Source organism: Saccopteryx bilineata, chromosome 3 (assembly GCF_036850765.1).
Source record: "Saccopteryx bilineata isolate mSacBil1 chromosome 3, mSacBil1_pri_phased_curated, whole genome shotgun sequence".
NCBI lineage: Eukaryota > Metazoa > Chordata > Mammalia > Chiroptera > Emballonuridae > Saccopteryx > Saccopteryx bilineata.
In genome coordinates this window covers 87,485,329-87,500,378 of record NC_089492.1, presented here as the reverse complement: position 1 = coordinate 87,500,378, position 15,050 = coordinate 87,485,329, and the positions used below count along the sequence as shown (strand labels likewise).

General features: G+C 53.5%; 1 protein-coding gene across 1 annotated transcript in view; it reads left to right on the top strand.

Moving 5' to 3' along the window:
• Positions 1–15,050, top strand: part of ALK (ALK receptor tyrosine kinase) — a 690,142-nt gene that overhangs the window by 645,051 nt on the left and 30,041 nt on the right. Inside the window, exons 13-20 of the mRNA XM_066266820.1 lie at positions 1,442–1,592; positions 7,268–7,399; positions 8,072–8,216; positions 10,734–10,916; positions 12,122–12,220; positions 12,726–12,878; positions 13,915–14,019; positions 14,275–14,464. Coding sequence (XP_066122917.1) covers positions 1,442–1,592; positions 7,268–7,399; positions 8,072–8,216; positions 10,734–10,916; positions 12,122–12,220; positions 12,726–12,878; positions 13,915–14,019; positions 14,275–14,464 — 1,158 coding nt within the window. The remainder of the gene's footprint in view (positions 1–1,441; positions 1,593–7,267; positions 7,400–8,071; positions 8,217–10,733; positions 10,917–12,121; positions 12,221–12,725; positions 12,879–13,914; positions 14,020–14,274; positions 14,465–15,050) is intronic.

Here is a 15,050-nt window from a genome sequence, read left to right as displayed (position 1 = left end):
TGGGACTTCTACATGCCAAACTGACGCTCTACCACTCAGCCAACCAACCAGGGCTTGATCTCTCTTTTCATGAGTGTTATCACCTCCCTACTTTTCTTTGCAAGCCCCTTGACAGTCTGGAGCCTGTCTCAGGTCTCCTCTTGTGCACACAGCCTCATACCATGCCAGCTCATGGTGTGCTCCAATCAGTGCCTGGCCACAGACAGAGCCACGGGCAGCAGACTTGCCTCTGCACTGCATGGAGACCTCAGCTTCTCGCCTGCCACATAGCAGTCAGTCAGCCCTCTAGGCTTGTCTCTGCAGAGCAGGCCTGAGCTCCGCCTCAGGGGGCCTCCCATGAGGTACCTCACTCACTTGGCCCATAGAGAGTTTCCTAGAATTATAGGAGAGGCCACTCTGTGTGCACATGAGCAAAGCCACCTTGCACCTCTTCCCAGAGGCTTTTTATAAAGGACCCTGTGTCTGAGTACACGGGGACACGAAAACCTCTGAGTCCCCTTCCCTGGGAGCTGGTCCCAGGCAGGCATTTGCGGCTGGTATGCTAGCTGTCTTCCAGACATGCCCCTCTTAGTTCACCAACTGAGTTACTTTTCCCCACCCTTGCTTGACTTTATCTCAACAACCTAAGAGGCAGCGGAAATAATCCCACATCCCCACACTGTTTTTCTTTCCCTCAGGATAGGTTGTTTGTTGTCTGCACACAGACTACCCAGGAGTTCCTGGTGGGACAGGAACACACGGTGTGTGTTTGTCGACACCACCTCCTCATTCACTCCACGTGGGACCTCTTGTGTCTAGACCCCATGGGCAGACTTTAAACTTCCTACTGAGTGACTTCCTCCCGATTCCACCATTAATAATAATAATAAAAATAATAATAAAATAAGTAAACAAAGAGATACTTTTCAGTGCTCATTATTTGCCAGTCACAATTCTGAGACTGCGTGTCTCAATTCCTTCAATCCTGACAGCACACATGGGCTAGAAGGTAGATTCTCTTATTATCCCATATTACTGATGTGGAACAGCGATACTAAGTTACTTGTCTGAGTCCACATGAGTCCTTTTGACTTGGGTCAGGGAGATAAATCCACAATGGGGAAATCCCAGGAATTCAGAACGCCTTCACCCCAACACCCCACATCAATACGGACTCTCTCCCTCCTCCCTCTCCTTTTCCCTCCCCCTCTCTTGCACCCCTTTACTAGTTCTTTACCTTCTAAGCTTTGCCAATGAGGCAATTCACCGTCCCTCCCCAGACTTGACTGTCCTCTCCTGACTGTGGGACGGGAAACTTCCCCGCTGACCTCATGGCCGATGCAGAGGAGAACTACAGGGACCAATATGTTGGTGCCCTTGGCCCACTGGAAGCTGCCGATGGGCAGGAAGGGAGCCAGTCTTCATCCCATGGCAGAAGCCCATGTGCTTTGTCCCATTGCAGCATCTCGGGCTATGGAGCGGCTGGCGGGAAAGGCGGGAGGAACGCCATGATGCGGTCCCACGGAGTGTCTGTGCTGGGCATCTTCAACCTGGAGAAGGACGACACACTGTACATCCTGGTCGGGCAGCAGGGGGAAGATGCCTGCCCCAGCGTAAGTGCCCAGAGCAGGGCTTTCTCCTCCGCATGCCCCCCAGGACCCAGCTGGGCCCCTGGGAAGGCACCAACTCCCAACAGGCTCCTTCTGGGAGCTCATCCTCAAAGACGGCAAGACCCTCCCCTCCAGCCTGCAAATCCCTCTCCCTTTCTCAGGGCCATTTGGGTGCATGAGAAAGCTGGTGGTGTGGCTGTTGGGGTTTTGCGTCCCTGCAGGGACCAAGGCCACCAAGGCTGAGGCACTGGTTTCCCGAGTGACCCTTAAAACTGAAGAGCTGAATCCCATTTGAATGAGCAAATGGTCGTTCCCTTTAACAGAAGTATGAGTTGAAGACACTTCCTGCTCTTTCTTGCTAGGGCACCATTGTCTTTAAGCCATATTATTACCATCAAAGAAATACTAGGTTACACACTTTTTTTGTTCAGCTCTTAAGCACATATATGTCCATAATTGCTTAGAACAAGGTCTGAAAGATGCAGAGAACAGTGGCCGTTTCGGGGGGGGGGGGGGCTGGGGTTGAGGGTGCTTTATCAGTAATGTCTGCTCTGGTTACAGAAAGAATGCATTCATATAGAATTTATTATTTGTGTGATTAAAACTCTAAAAAATGTAAAGCATGAATCAGAGCTGGAAGACCATGCAGGCCTCTCTTCCATTTTACAGATGAGACAGTAGAGATCACTGAGACAAAGGGACTTGTTCAAAGTCACTCACAGCACAGCACAGAATAGGGTCGGGTTCCTGCCTCGGTTTTTATGGCCTTTTTTTCTTTCCCATGTATATAGCCCATCACTTGACAAGCCAGGTGGCCATTCTGTGCAGCCCCAGAGATGGCTGTCATCCTGATTTCCTACTCTGCTGGGTGTCCAGCTGTCAGACGTGGAGGGCTCCAACAGCAGGAGTTCAGAAAGCCAGCAGTGGTCTAAAATTGCAGGAAGAATGAGAAAGGGAAGACTAGCACAGCAGCAGCCCCGCCCCCAAACTCCCAGCACCCTGCTGTTCAACTGTTTAACTCTTGCCTGTGGGAGAAGTGGGCCCCTGGCCGGAACTGGGCACCCGCAGGCCTATGGCCTTTGGCCTGCCCCACCCTCACCTGAAGCACAGCTTTCACTGGGGGGTGGGGGGAGCGCCTCGGAGGACAGATGTGGGAACAGTGGCTACTGAGAAAGCAATTCCATGCCACAGAATAAATGGGCCCAGAGCAAAGCACAGCCCTCCCCCCCCCCAACTTCCATGGCATGGGGTTAAAACAAAGTGAGCTTCACAAGTACAAGCTTGTGGAAGGAAGATCTGGACTCCAACTTTATTTAGCAACTATAATCAGGACTTCCCAACCTGATGTAATATATTAAGTCATTAAATTACAGGCTGCTGTAATTTTCACGGGAATTTATTGAGTACTAATGTAATTCTTTCATCTAAGCAGAAAGATTGCATTGACTTTTGCAAGGGACTTTTGCTTGATTGGATTGTAATCAGTTATGTCTTTTTACAGGACCGCGTCCTTTAAAAAAAAATTCAATTGTAATCTACTTGTTCTTCTGGGTTACTGCACTTTATCATTTCATTAATCAACCTACTTGCTCTCAAACTGTGGATGGCAAGGAGAGTTCCGGAGTCAGTTCCCCGCCAGGAACAGAGGGCAGCCCCCTCTGCTGGTCGGGCCAGGTGTAGCATGGGCTTGGGGAAAGAATTGTTCTCCCCTCGGGCTCCGCCCCTCCAACCCCCAGGAGTCAGTCTCTAGGAGGGGAAAGGAAGACTGTTTACAGGCACTTCCTCAGTCTTAAATTCTCCAAAATGGTGTCTAGAGAGGATCTTCTAGAAGACCAAGTGGACTTTTAGAATTAAGCAGCAGGATTTGGCAGTTTTGCTGGTTCAGCTGCACATCCATGTAGAGTCGCTAATCCTGAGTACTTGGCCACCCGAGCCTGGAAAGGGCTCCAGCTGCTGGAAGCCCCACGTAGGCATCCCTCCGCACCTGCTTCTCCGGTTCCTTCCTGGACTCAGCTGGTGGGATGAATGACTCAGGGCTTCTTGACGTCAGCACCATCGACATTCTGGAGCAGATAATTCTCTGGGGTGTGGGCTGGCCTGTGCACTGCAGGCGGCTGAGCAGCATTCCTGGCCTTTACCCACCAGATGCCAGTAGCATTCCCCAGTAATGACAATCAAAACTGCATCCAGACATTTTCAAATGTGCCCAAGGGAGCAAAAGCACTGATCTAAATGTAAAATCTCACCATACCCGCCACTCGCAATACAAATATTGTGAGTGTGCTGCACACACCCAGACAGCTCCTGGTTCATTCAACCATATTCAACAAATATTTTTTGAATGCATACTATATGCCCATCACTTAGGATATATATATATGAACAAAAGAAATATCTTTGCTCACGTTCATGCCGGGAGTAGAGGGACAAACAGACAATAGCTCTAGTTCATCAGGGTGTCCAAAAGTGAGAGAGTATAAGGAAGTAGGGGAGGGGAGTCAGAGGGACCAGATTTGGGGGGCAGGCTGCAATTTTAAACAGGGTGGTCGAGGAAAGCCGATGGGAAAAGTGACAGTTGAGTAGAGTCCTGAAAGGAGAGAGGGACTGAGCCAGGTAAAGATCTTGGGAGTCCAGCCGAGCAGAGTCCCAGCGGTGGGGGCAGCCTGGTGTGTAGTGCTGGGGGGGGGGGGTGAGAAGCGAGGTCAGAGGTAATGGGCACCTCGGGCCATTGTAAGGTCATGTTTAAGCCGTGGGAGGGTTTTGAGCAGAATAGTGAGAACAGTGACCTGATGCAGTTTGAGATCTAAAGGCTCACTTCCGTGGCAAAGTAGGGAATAGACTACATGGGCCCAGAGGAAGAGGCAGGCAACACATCCAGTGGCTGTTACATTAATCCCAGCAGGAGATGGTGGCCAGGACCGGGACGGTAACAGCAGAAGTGGTGAAAAATGGTTGAATTCTGGGCATATTTTGAGTGTAAAATCCAAAAGGATGTCCTGCTCGACTAGATGATGAACTGAGAGGAAGAAAGGCTCGAGGGTGACCCCCAGAGTTGTGCCTGAGCCGCTGGGCGCTGCCCCCACCTGAGCAGAGGACGCTGTGGAAAGCGCGGGTTCGGGCCGGACCAGGAGCTCAGAGCAGAGGCCGAGCCGGAGAGCTCTGTCTGGAGGACAGCCAGATGGGACTTCCTGTAGACAACAGGCGACGTGCCACTGGCATTCAGGAGAGAGGTCTAGAGTGGACATATGAATTCGGGATAAATCAGCATCCAGTTGCCTAGGGAGCCAAGCAGATTGAGAAGACTGAGGACTGACAGGGGTCCCAACAGGGGAAAGAAGATGGACCAGCAAGAAAGCTGAGGAGGAGGAGCCCGGGAGGTGGGTAGCAATTCAAGAGGATGCAGCGTGCTGGAGGCCACGTGAAGAAACGATATTATGAAGACGTGATCGACTACACCTAATGCTGCTGCTACAAGGGTCCCTCAGGATGCGGACTGGATTAGCAAGATGCAGAATCGGACACTTCCCCACCCCACCCCATTCCAATTTAAAGGCAATGCCCTAGCAGGGGCAGCAGGGGGTGAGCAGAGTCTGGGCTCTAGTTACACACCCACCATCACCCAGCCCAACTGTACTGCCCTCCCGCTCCTGCAGGCTCCAGCCATTTGCAGATTCTGTTCATGGGAAGCGGGCATCCCCAAGGGCCAGAGGCCCCACCGCTGCCAGGCAGAGGAGAGGGAGAAAAGGCAGGGTCTGAGGGGGCTGACCGCTGGGTCAGACTGGGCAGCCCCCTGATTTACAGAGGAGCAGGCAACTCCAGGGAGGTGAGGGGCCTCGGCCAGTGCGGCTCAACTAGCCCCTGGCAGAGCATGTCAGGCAGACTGGACCCTGTGTCCTCTGCTCTGCTCCACCCAGCTGCCAGCCCACATTCCCGTCCCCTGACTCAGGGCTTAGGCTCATGGCCTCCCCGGACAGCAGTTAGCAGAGTTTCCTTCCAGCAGTACCCCCCCAGCCCCCCAGGCCCTGCACAGCACTGCACATACATGGGAGAAATGTCAGCTTTCTACAATAACAATTCACAGCCTTCCACCCACACTAAATCCACGCTAAAAAAATATCAAATTATTTCCATCATTAAATCCAAAATGCCATAAAACAAATTGCATCTCAGCTATTTATCTGGAAATTTCTCTATACTCATCGCTGGCACCCCTGAGTGCGTTAGCATGAGGAGTGGCTCAAGATAAATTGCCACATCCACTGGCTGGTTAAACAGCAGCATTCGGTGCAAATTTGATGTTTTATTGGCCTCTTTTCTATTAAGTAAAAGAAAAGTCATTTTCCTTTGAGGTCAGGTTGATGTTTGGAGAGTTCATCTTAGCTGCTATGGCTGATAAGCAAAATGGGTATTCTTGAAACGCTCTTCGTTCAGGGATTCCAGGATGTGTGTCAGCACACCCCAGGGACTCCCAGATGCCTGGGCTCACGCCCGGACCATGTGTGGGCCTAGAAGTGAATCCCAATAAAACAACAGCCCCAACACATGTAAGACGCTACCATGGACGCTGTCCTCTACCACACGCAACCTGTGGTGTCTTTAGTCCCGTCCCACACTGTGGGTCAGAGAGTGAGTGCCTCCTCCACAGTTGTTCAGGGGTGTCTGACTGCCTCCAGGGTCCACCCCGTACTCAATGGCAGACCTAAAGAGCTCTGCTGAGGGCCATGCCAGGGGATTTTTCGGAGGCAAGAAATGGGAGGAATGAGTTGCCCAAAATGGCGACATGACTTTCCCAAAGATGAGCTGGGAATAAAATCCAAATGCTCCCTCCCACCGGTTTTTTCTCTTTCCACAATGTACCAAAATGGCTTTGAAAACCTTGATGGCTCCCACTGCCCAGGGAATGAAGCCCAGCTCCTCCCGAATTGCATCCAAGGCCCCTGCCATGATCTGACTGTCCAGTTTAATTCCTCTGCCCACCCTCACTTACACTCCCTCCAGCCCCATCTCACCACGTAGGACCTTTGTCATCCCCCTTTCAGAGGTCAGGGTCCTCCTGAACCACCTCTCTGGCCTAAGGTGGACCTTTCTGAGCCAAAAGACTCCTTGGTTTTTCCCCGAATACCCCGCTCACCTGCTGGGTTCATGCTGCTCTTTCCCCCTAGAATGCCCTAACTTGCCCTCGCTCTCTGTGTTTAAAAAGCTCATATCAGATGTAGCATACAAAATAGGAAATTCAGTCAATAATATCATAATACCTTTGTATGGTGAGAGATAGTTACTAGACTTAACATGGTGAACACTTCCTAAGATATATAAATGTCAAATCACTATGTTGCATTCCTGAAACTAATATGATGTAATTTTTTTAAAAAACTCTTCTTCTCTATCCTTCAAGGCCCAAGTAAATGCCACCTCCTGCAGGCAGTCCTCCCTGATCACCAGTCAGCAACAAAGGCTCACTCTACCTCCCCCAACTTTTAATGCATTTTCTAACTAAGCTATCCTCATAGTCTTTGCTAATACTGCCTGAGTGACAGTTACATGGGTATATTTTTTGGTCTCTTCAACTCATCTGTAAGCTATTTGAGAGATATACCCTATCTTTAAACATAAAAGATCTGTCTGATGGGTAGTAGAGTATCTTGGACACAAACCTGAGGTGCTTTTTGTTTCTGCAGACAAACCGATTAATCCAGAAAGTCTGCATTGGGGAGAACAATGTGGTAGAAGAAGAAATCCGCCTGAACAGAAGTGTGCATGAATGGGCAGGAGGGGGCGGAGGAGGAGGAGGAGCCACCTACGTGTTTAAGGTGAGGTGGGCTGTGCCAGCTCCCCAAGGGCAGTGACTTCTGTGTGTCATGGGGTTGGGGCCTCACAAGAGCCCTGGGAACCAAATGCCACTTAGTGACATTTCAAGATGAGGAAACCGAGGCCTAGAGGGATGCAGGGCTCACTGTCTGTCCAGGAAAGGGATTCTCTTGCAGAGTTCCCGAGGTCCCCTGAGCACTCCTCTGTCCCTAGGGTGAGCTTTTCCGGCTTTATCGCAGGCAGGCCAGAAAGTATGGCCAGTGGCTTCCTGCTAGGTTCTCCCACAGAGACAGTGATGCTGAGCGCTTACTCCTGAGGCTGTGGGTGTCCCAGCCAGACAGGGAGGAGAGAGCGAAGAGATCTGCTCTACCACCAGCCCCCAAACCTCTGTGAAGCTTCCAGAAAGGGCTGTGTGAGCAGCCTCTACGACTGAGCCCCTCAGATGGTTTTGCTTCTCCAACTGAGCCCTGACTGTGTAGGAGCAGGGGAGGGGGTGCTGGGTGCGAGCTGCTGGGTTGCTGTGTCACGAGTCCGGAGCCCTCAGACCACCACTGAGATGTCCCCTGCTGCTGAGCAGACACTAGGACACCTTAAACATTTGAACCAGGACTCTGGGGTCTCCGGAGCGGAAGCCCCAACTCGGTTTGTTCATCTCTGGATGTCTCTCCGGCCAGATGAAGGATGGTGTGCCGGTGCCCTTGATCATTGCGGCTGGCGGCGGGGGCAGGGCCTACGGGGCCAAGACAGACACCTTCCACCCCGAGAGATTGGAGAACAACTCCTCGGTTCTAGGACTCAACGGCTATTCTGGGGCCGCAGGTAAAGTGGTGCTCGCTTGTCCTTGTTCACAACATTCTCCCAGGACTGTGAAAGCGCCAGCTCAGCCAGTGGCCATCACAGCCTGTGGACATCTAAGTCATGGGTACTTGTGAGGCTCTGATACAGCAGCAGGGGAGGAAGGGCAGGCTACATCTCTGGGCACCAGAGACCGCCTGGCTGACATGAGGTATGGACTTGCAGGTCATCACTGAGAAAAGATGACAAGCACTGGTATTCAGACTGCCAGCCCTGTGCTCCCTGCATTTTACCAAGTGCAGTTGGAGGTGAACAGATGGAAGAAATCGGGTAGAGGCAGGCCCTCCAGACTCCGTGGTCCCTCGCTCCAGGCCAGGGCTGCCAGCTCACAGCTCCTCCCTGGGAAAGCTCTTTCCGGAATCTTCGTGGCTGGGCCCTCTGTGCTGGTTGGCGAGATCCAGCCACTCACGCAGGGGACAGACATAGAAGGGGATGTGGGTTCTCTGATTCTCCCGAAATCGGCCATCTCTAAAGAGAAAATGCAATGCCTTTTTGTATTTTCTTTTATCCATAATCAGAATGAGGTAGAATTTTTGAAGGATTTGAAATTTGAGATGAGTTAAAGCAAATACTCAAAACTTTCTCTTTAATCAGTAGCTGACTAGGGTTAGAAGAAAGTAGAACTAGCTAATGGGTGCACAGTGAAGAATTGCCCCCAGCAATATTTCTAGATCCCCTCACTCTGGTACAGATTTAATAACTTACGAAGCATTTCCGCATCTATTATGCATGTGCTTTTCAAAACACTGTAGAGTTTGCCAGAGAGATATTATTATTCCCATTTTACAAGAGTTGGTGAGCTCATAGAAAGTTAGTACCTTTTTTTCTCAACATGGCCAAACTCATACTCAATCCATGTTTTTAATAAAAAGAAAACAATTGTTGATTTATTTTTATGTCCATTATTTTCTTCCCCACACATTCGCTTGAAGGCTGCTAGGTGGAGTGGGGTCAGAAACCGCCCGAGCTGGGGACGCAAGAGAGGGGTGGGGCGGGAAGGTGGGCAGACACAGCCCCAGGCCCAGCTCGGCCTCACGGACTTACCGTGCTCATGACTCTGCGTGGACGCTGCCAGCATTCACTTCCGGTCCCTAATGGAGCAGGGACCTTCCCTCCTCTGCCTGACATCAACAACCATGAAACCTAAGCACCTCTGTAACTTCCAAAGGTGACAGAAGGTCCACATAGCTTGCCTGGGGGCCGTGATCGGTTCTATGTGTCCCCATTCTAGACCCAAGCTTATTCCGGACATGCATTGTCTGAAACCTGTCTCCCTGTTTGTAGCATAACAATCATTTCTATCCACAGCTCGCCACCACCACCACCACATACACACACACCTAGCCTCCCTCTACTGCCCCCTCTGGGTCCAAAAGAACCTCCCAGGCCAGTTAATACTTAGGGTTCCGGCAGGGCCACGCACTGCTGCTTCTCCAGGGGCCCAGCACGGAGCATCTGCTAGAGCGGAAAGGGCTTGGTGCCTGTGGAGTAGACAGCTTGTTGAAATGTCCTAAGAGACGATATTGAGGGAAAGAAGGCCCTGGAATCTCAAGGGGGCAGCAGGGAAGATTTATGTGGTTGGCCTGTGGCCTGAAGATAAAGTTGCATGCCACTTAAGCTCTGGGAACAGCACTTCCGCTGCAGGAGTTCAAAGCAGCCCCAGGCCATGGGAAGCACAGCCCCAGTGGCTGCCACCCTCGCCAGGGTATATCACTCACCCTCTTCCTCACCCTCTCTGCCCCTGACCTTGCAGCAGTGCCTTGGAAGCAGGCAGGCAAGACGCTGCCTGAGCGTCAGAGCAGGAGGCCTTCCGCACCTGAGCCCTGCCTCCCAGTGCCCAGTGAGCCCTGTGCTTGGAGGTTTATGGAGCATTTCACACGCTCACTGCCTCCTTTGATCCAAACATCAACCCGCTGAGCCGAGTCTTATTATCCTCAAGTTACAGGCGCTGAATGAAGAAGCCCTTGCCCAGGAAACAGCAAAGCCCGTTGGCAGTCCGGTACCCAGCCCAGGGTTCCTGCGCACAGCTTCTCCGCAGCAACCTCGGCGGGGTTTTGACAGTGGCTGCCCAGGGCCTGTGGTCCTGGTTCTTGTTGCAATGGGCAGCAGCGAATGAAGCAACGGCCCAGCATTTTAGGAGCTGGTGGGCCCGGAGAGAAGGCAGGGGCACAAGTTGAGCTGTTGTCGTGCTGCCTGGCCCACACCGGCCCATTCCTAGCCCAGCACCCTCGGGGCTTGGGGCCCCCAGCCTGACTCAGTCCACGCCCATCATGACACTGAGCTGGAGCCAAAGCAGGTCTCTTTAGGACGAAGGCCATGCTCCTGGTCCTCCAGCTATGGTCTCTGACCCCCAGACCGCAGTGAAGACAGGGCTCCCGGGCCCCCTCAAAGAGCACCTCCTTCTGCCTCCTTTGCCAGATCCAGCGCTGCCCTAACCGGGTCTGCAGCCTCACCCGGGGTTTTCTCTGTCTCTCCCTGCAGGTGGCGGAGGTGGCTGGAATGATAGCACTTCCTTGCTCTGGTCTGGAAAGTCTTTGCTGGAGGGTGCCGCCGGAGGACATTCCTGCCCCCAGGCCATGAAGAAGTGGGGGTGGGAGACACGAGGGGGTTTCGGAGGGGGTGGAGGGGGGTGCTCCTCAGGTGGAGGAGGCGGAGGATATATAGGTAAAGATGATTTGTGTTCAAGGTGTCACCCCCCCCCCTTAGTCCTAGGCACTTTACCTTCCTGTCCTCTCCCCGCCCAGCCCCCGCCTGCCCTCCCCTGGCCGCGGAGTGTGGACTGTGATGTAGTGTGCACGCCTTGCCCTCACCCGCGGGCCAGCCAGAGGCAGGGTGCTGGCTCTCGAGCCAGCATCCCGCCTCAAGGCTTCCATAGCAACAGCATCAAGATCCCATGTGACTCTTGATGGCCCCAAAGCCGATTCTATAGAGGCTTTGGCTGCCCAGACTATTCTCTGAGCCACCCCGAAGGATGTGCTGGCTTGAAAACCTTGGAGGCCAGACCTCTCAACCCTGTGCCCCCCCGTGGATGGCCTGGCCCACATCCCTGCCAAGCCAGCTCCCTGCGGGCCTGGCTTGTGGCTCCCAGCCTCAAGGACACCTCGCTTTCCCTTCCTTGCCCCAGCCCACCAGCTCCAGAATGGCACCGCACTCCATGCCGATGGGTGCTGCTCCTGAGGGCAGCTGTGGGCAGCCCGGCCCTTGGGCGAGCCACTGGCCGCTGGCCCCGCTCTCTGGGGCAAGAGCAGAGCAGAAGAGCCTTCTGAAGCTGAGAGGCTGGGAAACGGTGACTCCACCGTCCCCACAGATTAGGACACAATGCATGCACACGCTGTGATGTTCTGTCTGTGTTTCGCTTTACACTGTGTACGATGCTTGTGTTAACCAGATGCTCCATTTTCCAAGCCCTGGGTGGGTGGACGGAGTCCAAGGGGGGAGCCCAGAGATAACCCAGTCCCAGCTGAATGGAGGAACAGGAGCCTAAAGGCACAGGGGCCCTAAGCCCCCATGTCCCAACCTCGACCCAATGGAACTGGAGAGCAGCCCCTCCGTGCTGCTACTCTGGCCAGTGCCAGAAGAGACTAGAACTTTTCTGGCTCTTGTTCAAAAGCACTTCTTCCTACAGGGCCCCTGTAGAAGGGCACTCCCCGGGGGGAGCTCGCCTGGACCTGGAGGGGAAAGTGGCCCCACACCCAGCATCTGCTGAGCCACTCCCAGAGCACCCCTGTGCCCTGAGCCTCCCTTCCCTCCCCATCGCCCCGCCCTTCCAGGCCCCTCACTGACCCCCCTGCATGACCTGCTGACGCACACCTGTGTTCAGACTTGGGCACCCACCTCTCTGCGTTAAATTCTTCTCTGGTTTGCCACAGGCGGCAACGCAGCCTCAAACAATGACCCTGAGATGGACGGGGAGGACGGGGTGTCCTTCATCAGTCCCCTGGGCATCCTGTACACCCCAGCTTTAAAAGGTACCCCCTCTGCCAGGGGCAGAACCAACTTCCTTGGCCAGTTCTCCCAGCTAAAAACCTCAGGGCCGCAGACAGAAGCCCAGGATACAAAGACATGATTGTGGGTCGCTTGCAGACCAGGCTTCCTGGTACTCATCTCACTGAGTTTTATGGAAGTCAGGAGGTGTGGTCTAAATGGACACAGAGGCAGAAGACTATCAGGCAGCCCAGCCCTAGAAAATGCAACAGTAATAGGCCCTGTACTTGTACCAGCTACCTAAGGATCAGGCATATGGACCCTCCCACCCACCTACATCAATGCACCCAACATCTTCCTTCTGAACTCTGCTCACCAGACGCACCGGGGACTTTCCTATGCAGGGCAGGGCTGCAGTGGCAGTGGGACAGTGACAGGGACCGGAGACCCACACTGACCAGCTGGAGAGAAAGCACAGAGGCTGGGAAGGGGATGCAGGGCGGCCTTCACAGGCTCAGCCCGAGGCTAACCCTCCCTCCTTGTCGACAGTGATGGAAGGCCACGGGGAAGTGAATATTAAACATTACCTAAACTGCAGCCACTGTGAGGTAGATGAGTGCCACATGGACCCCGAGAGCCATAAGGTCATCTGCTTCTGTGACCACGGGACCGTGCTGGCTGAGGACGGTGTCTCTTGCATTGGTAAGGAGTTGGGGGTGGGTACCCAGAGATTGAGCCACAGCTGGTTGCCATGGTTCTGGGACACATTGGACACAGTTTTGTAAACTTTCCGAGCCACCCCCCCACTTGGTCTGCCCCCAGCATGAATTCTCTGAGAACTAGGCAGACAGACCTGAGTGTGAAAGATGGGTCATAACTCACGAAGGAGTCTTAAGTCATCTGGTCCCACCCCTAGCCCAAGGCGTGGGACTCACATCCCCACCACGGGGCCATCCCCATCCATTTCGGCTGGAACACCCCCAGTCGGGGACCTGGACACGCCCAAGGCACACTCTTCCTGCAGGAGTTCTGGAGCCAGCCCCCATTCCTTCCAGCCCCCACTCCTCCGGTCCCTGCTGGCAACAGCCTTGCTAGTGTGTCCTCCCCTGCAAGTGTTCTCCTCAGGAAATGGCCCTTGTGTCTCAATCCATTCACACAGGACGCAGTTTTATGTCTCTTCTCCATCTTGGTGTCCCACTGCTGTAGTCTTTCCATTGTCAATGTCCCTTTTGAAATGCAGTGTCCGGACCAATGCTACTCAGTGTGGTCTATGCCGGTGTAGAGCCTGGGACCCTCCCTCCTGCTCTCTGGGCACAGTGCTCTCGAGGCCACAGGAAGTGATCCAGCCTCCGAGTGTTCCTGTGTTCCTGGCGGGCACACTCTGTTGGGTCACACTGAGTCCACTGTCACCTAAGGCCCCTGAGTCTCTTCTATAACCACCATTGGCTCAGCTTTTACCCTCAGCCTATCATTGCGCAGTTGGTGTTTTGGACTAATGTCCAGAATTGTCTGTTTAGACCTGTCACATGCTTCCTCCACCCCAGAGCTGCAGTAAGCTGTAGGACCGGGACAGACCTGCTCGTGCCCCTGGTCCTGTGAAAAGAAAGGTGGACAAGGTCCCCAGGGATGAGAGGAGCAGGCAGCTTTTGTCCTGGCTTGGGAGGGCGTTTCTGACTCAGGGCCCACTCTAAGGCGAATCAGCGTGCTCATGGGTATCTCGTGGGGACCTGTCTTCCAGTGTCGCCCACCCCAGAGCCCCACCTGCCACTCTCACTGATCCTCTCCGTCGTGACCTCCGCACTGGTGGCCGCCCTTGTCCTGGCCTTCTCTGGCATCATGATTGGTGAGTGTGCCATAGCCCATCTTTTCCATTTTATACATTAAGCTTTACGTTAACTTTAAATAATCTTTTGATTAAAAGTACACATTCACGGCTAAAATAATTTTGTTAGTACTGTATTATTAAGTATGATAGAATGGTTAAGATCTCAGAGGAGATGGAGATCAGGAAGGCTTCCTGAAGGAGGCGGCCTTTGCTGGGCTTCACAGGTTGGGCTGCCTCGTGCAGGCCACCTTGAGGCTGACCTCCATCTGTCAGCAGTGTACCGCCGGAAGCACCAGGAGCTGCAAGCCATGCAGATGGAGCTGCAGAGCCCCGAATACAAGCTGAGCAAGCTCCGCACCTCAACCATCATGACCGACTACAACCCCAACTACTGCTTTGCCGGCAAGACCTCCTCCATCAGCGACCTGAAGGAGGTGCCGCGGAAAAACATCACGCTTATTCGGTGAGTGCTCCTGCCACGCTCAGGGAAGGGGGGTGTTCTAGGGGGCAGGATGTCATCCCAGCACCATGGATTTTTCTAGTCACAGGAGCCCAGCAAAGCTACCCTAGGGCACCCCCAGCCCTCCCAGAGGGAAAAAAAGGTCTAACATTCAGGGCCATTTGCAGGGTACTTAATCACTTAACACCCTTTATATTCATGGGGTTTGTTCAGTGAAAGGATGACTAGAGGGGAGGAGCCAGTACTCTCCTCAAAATCCACATGAGGCCCATCCTGAGCCTCCTGGCCCCGCCTCCTGCTGATGGAGCAAAGTGCCAATCCCCTTAGTTCCCAGAGCCCCTGTGCTGGTCTCTCACTCACTGAGTACCCTCCGCAGTCTGCCCCTCCGGCCCCTGGGAGTGCAGGCCTCCGGGCAGGGTCTTAGTCACCTCCACGTCCCTGGCCAAGGTCAGAGACTCAAATCTTCATTGAAGGAATGTTCAGCCATTGTCACGAATCCCAAGCTGGAACATCTCTTGCTGGTTTCAGATAAAGCAATGGAGGCCTGGGGTGGAGTCACAAAGCCAGGCTGAGGGTGTGACTGTTGAAT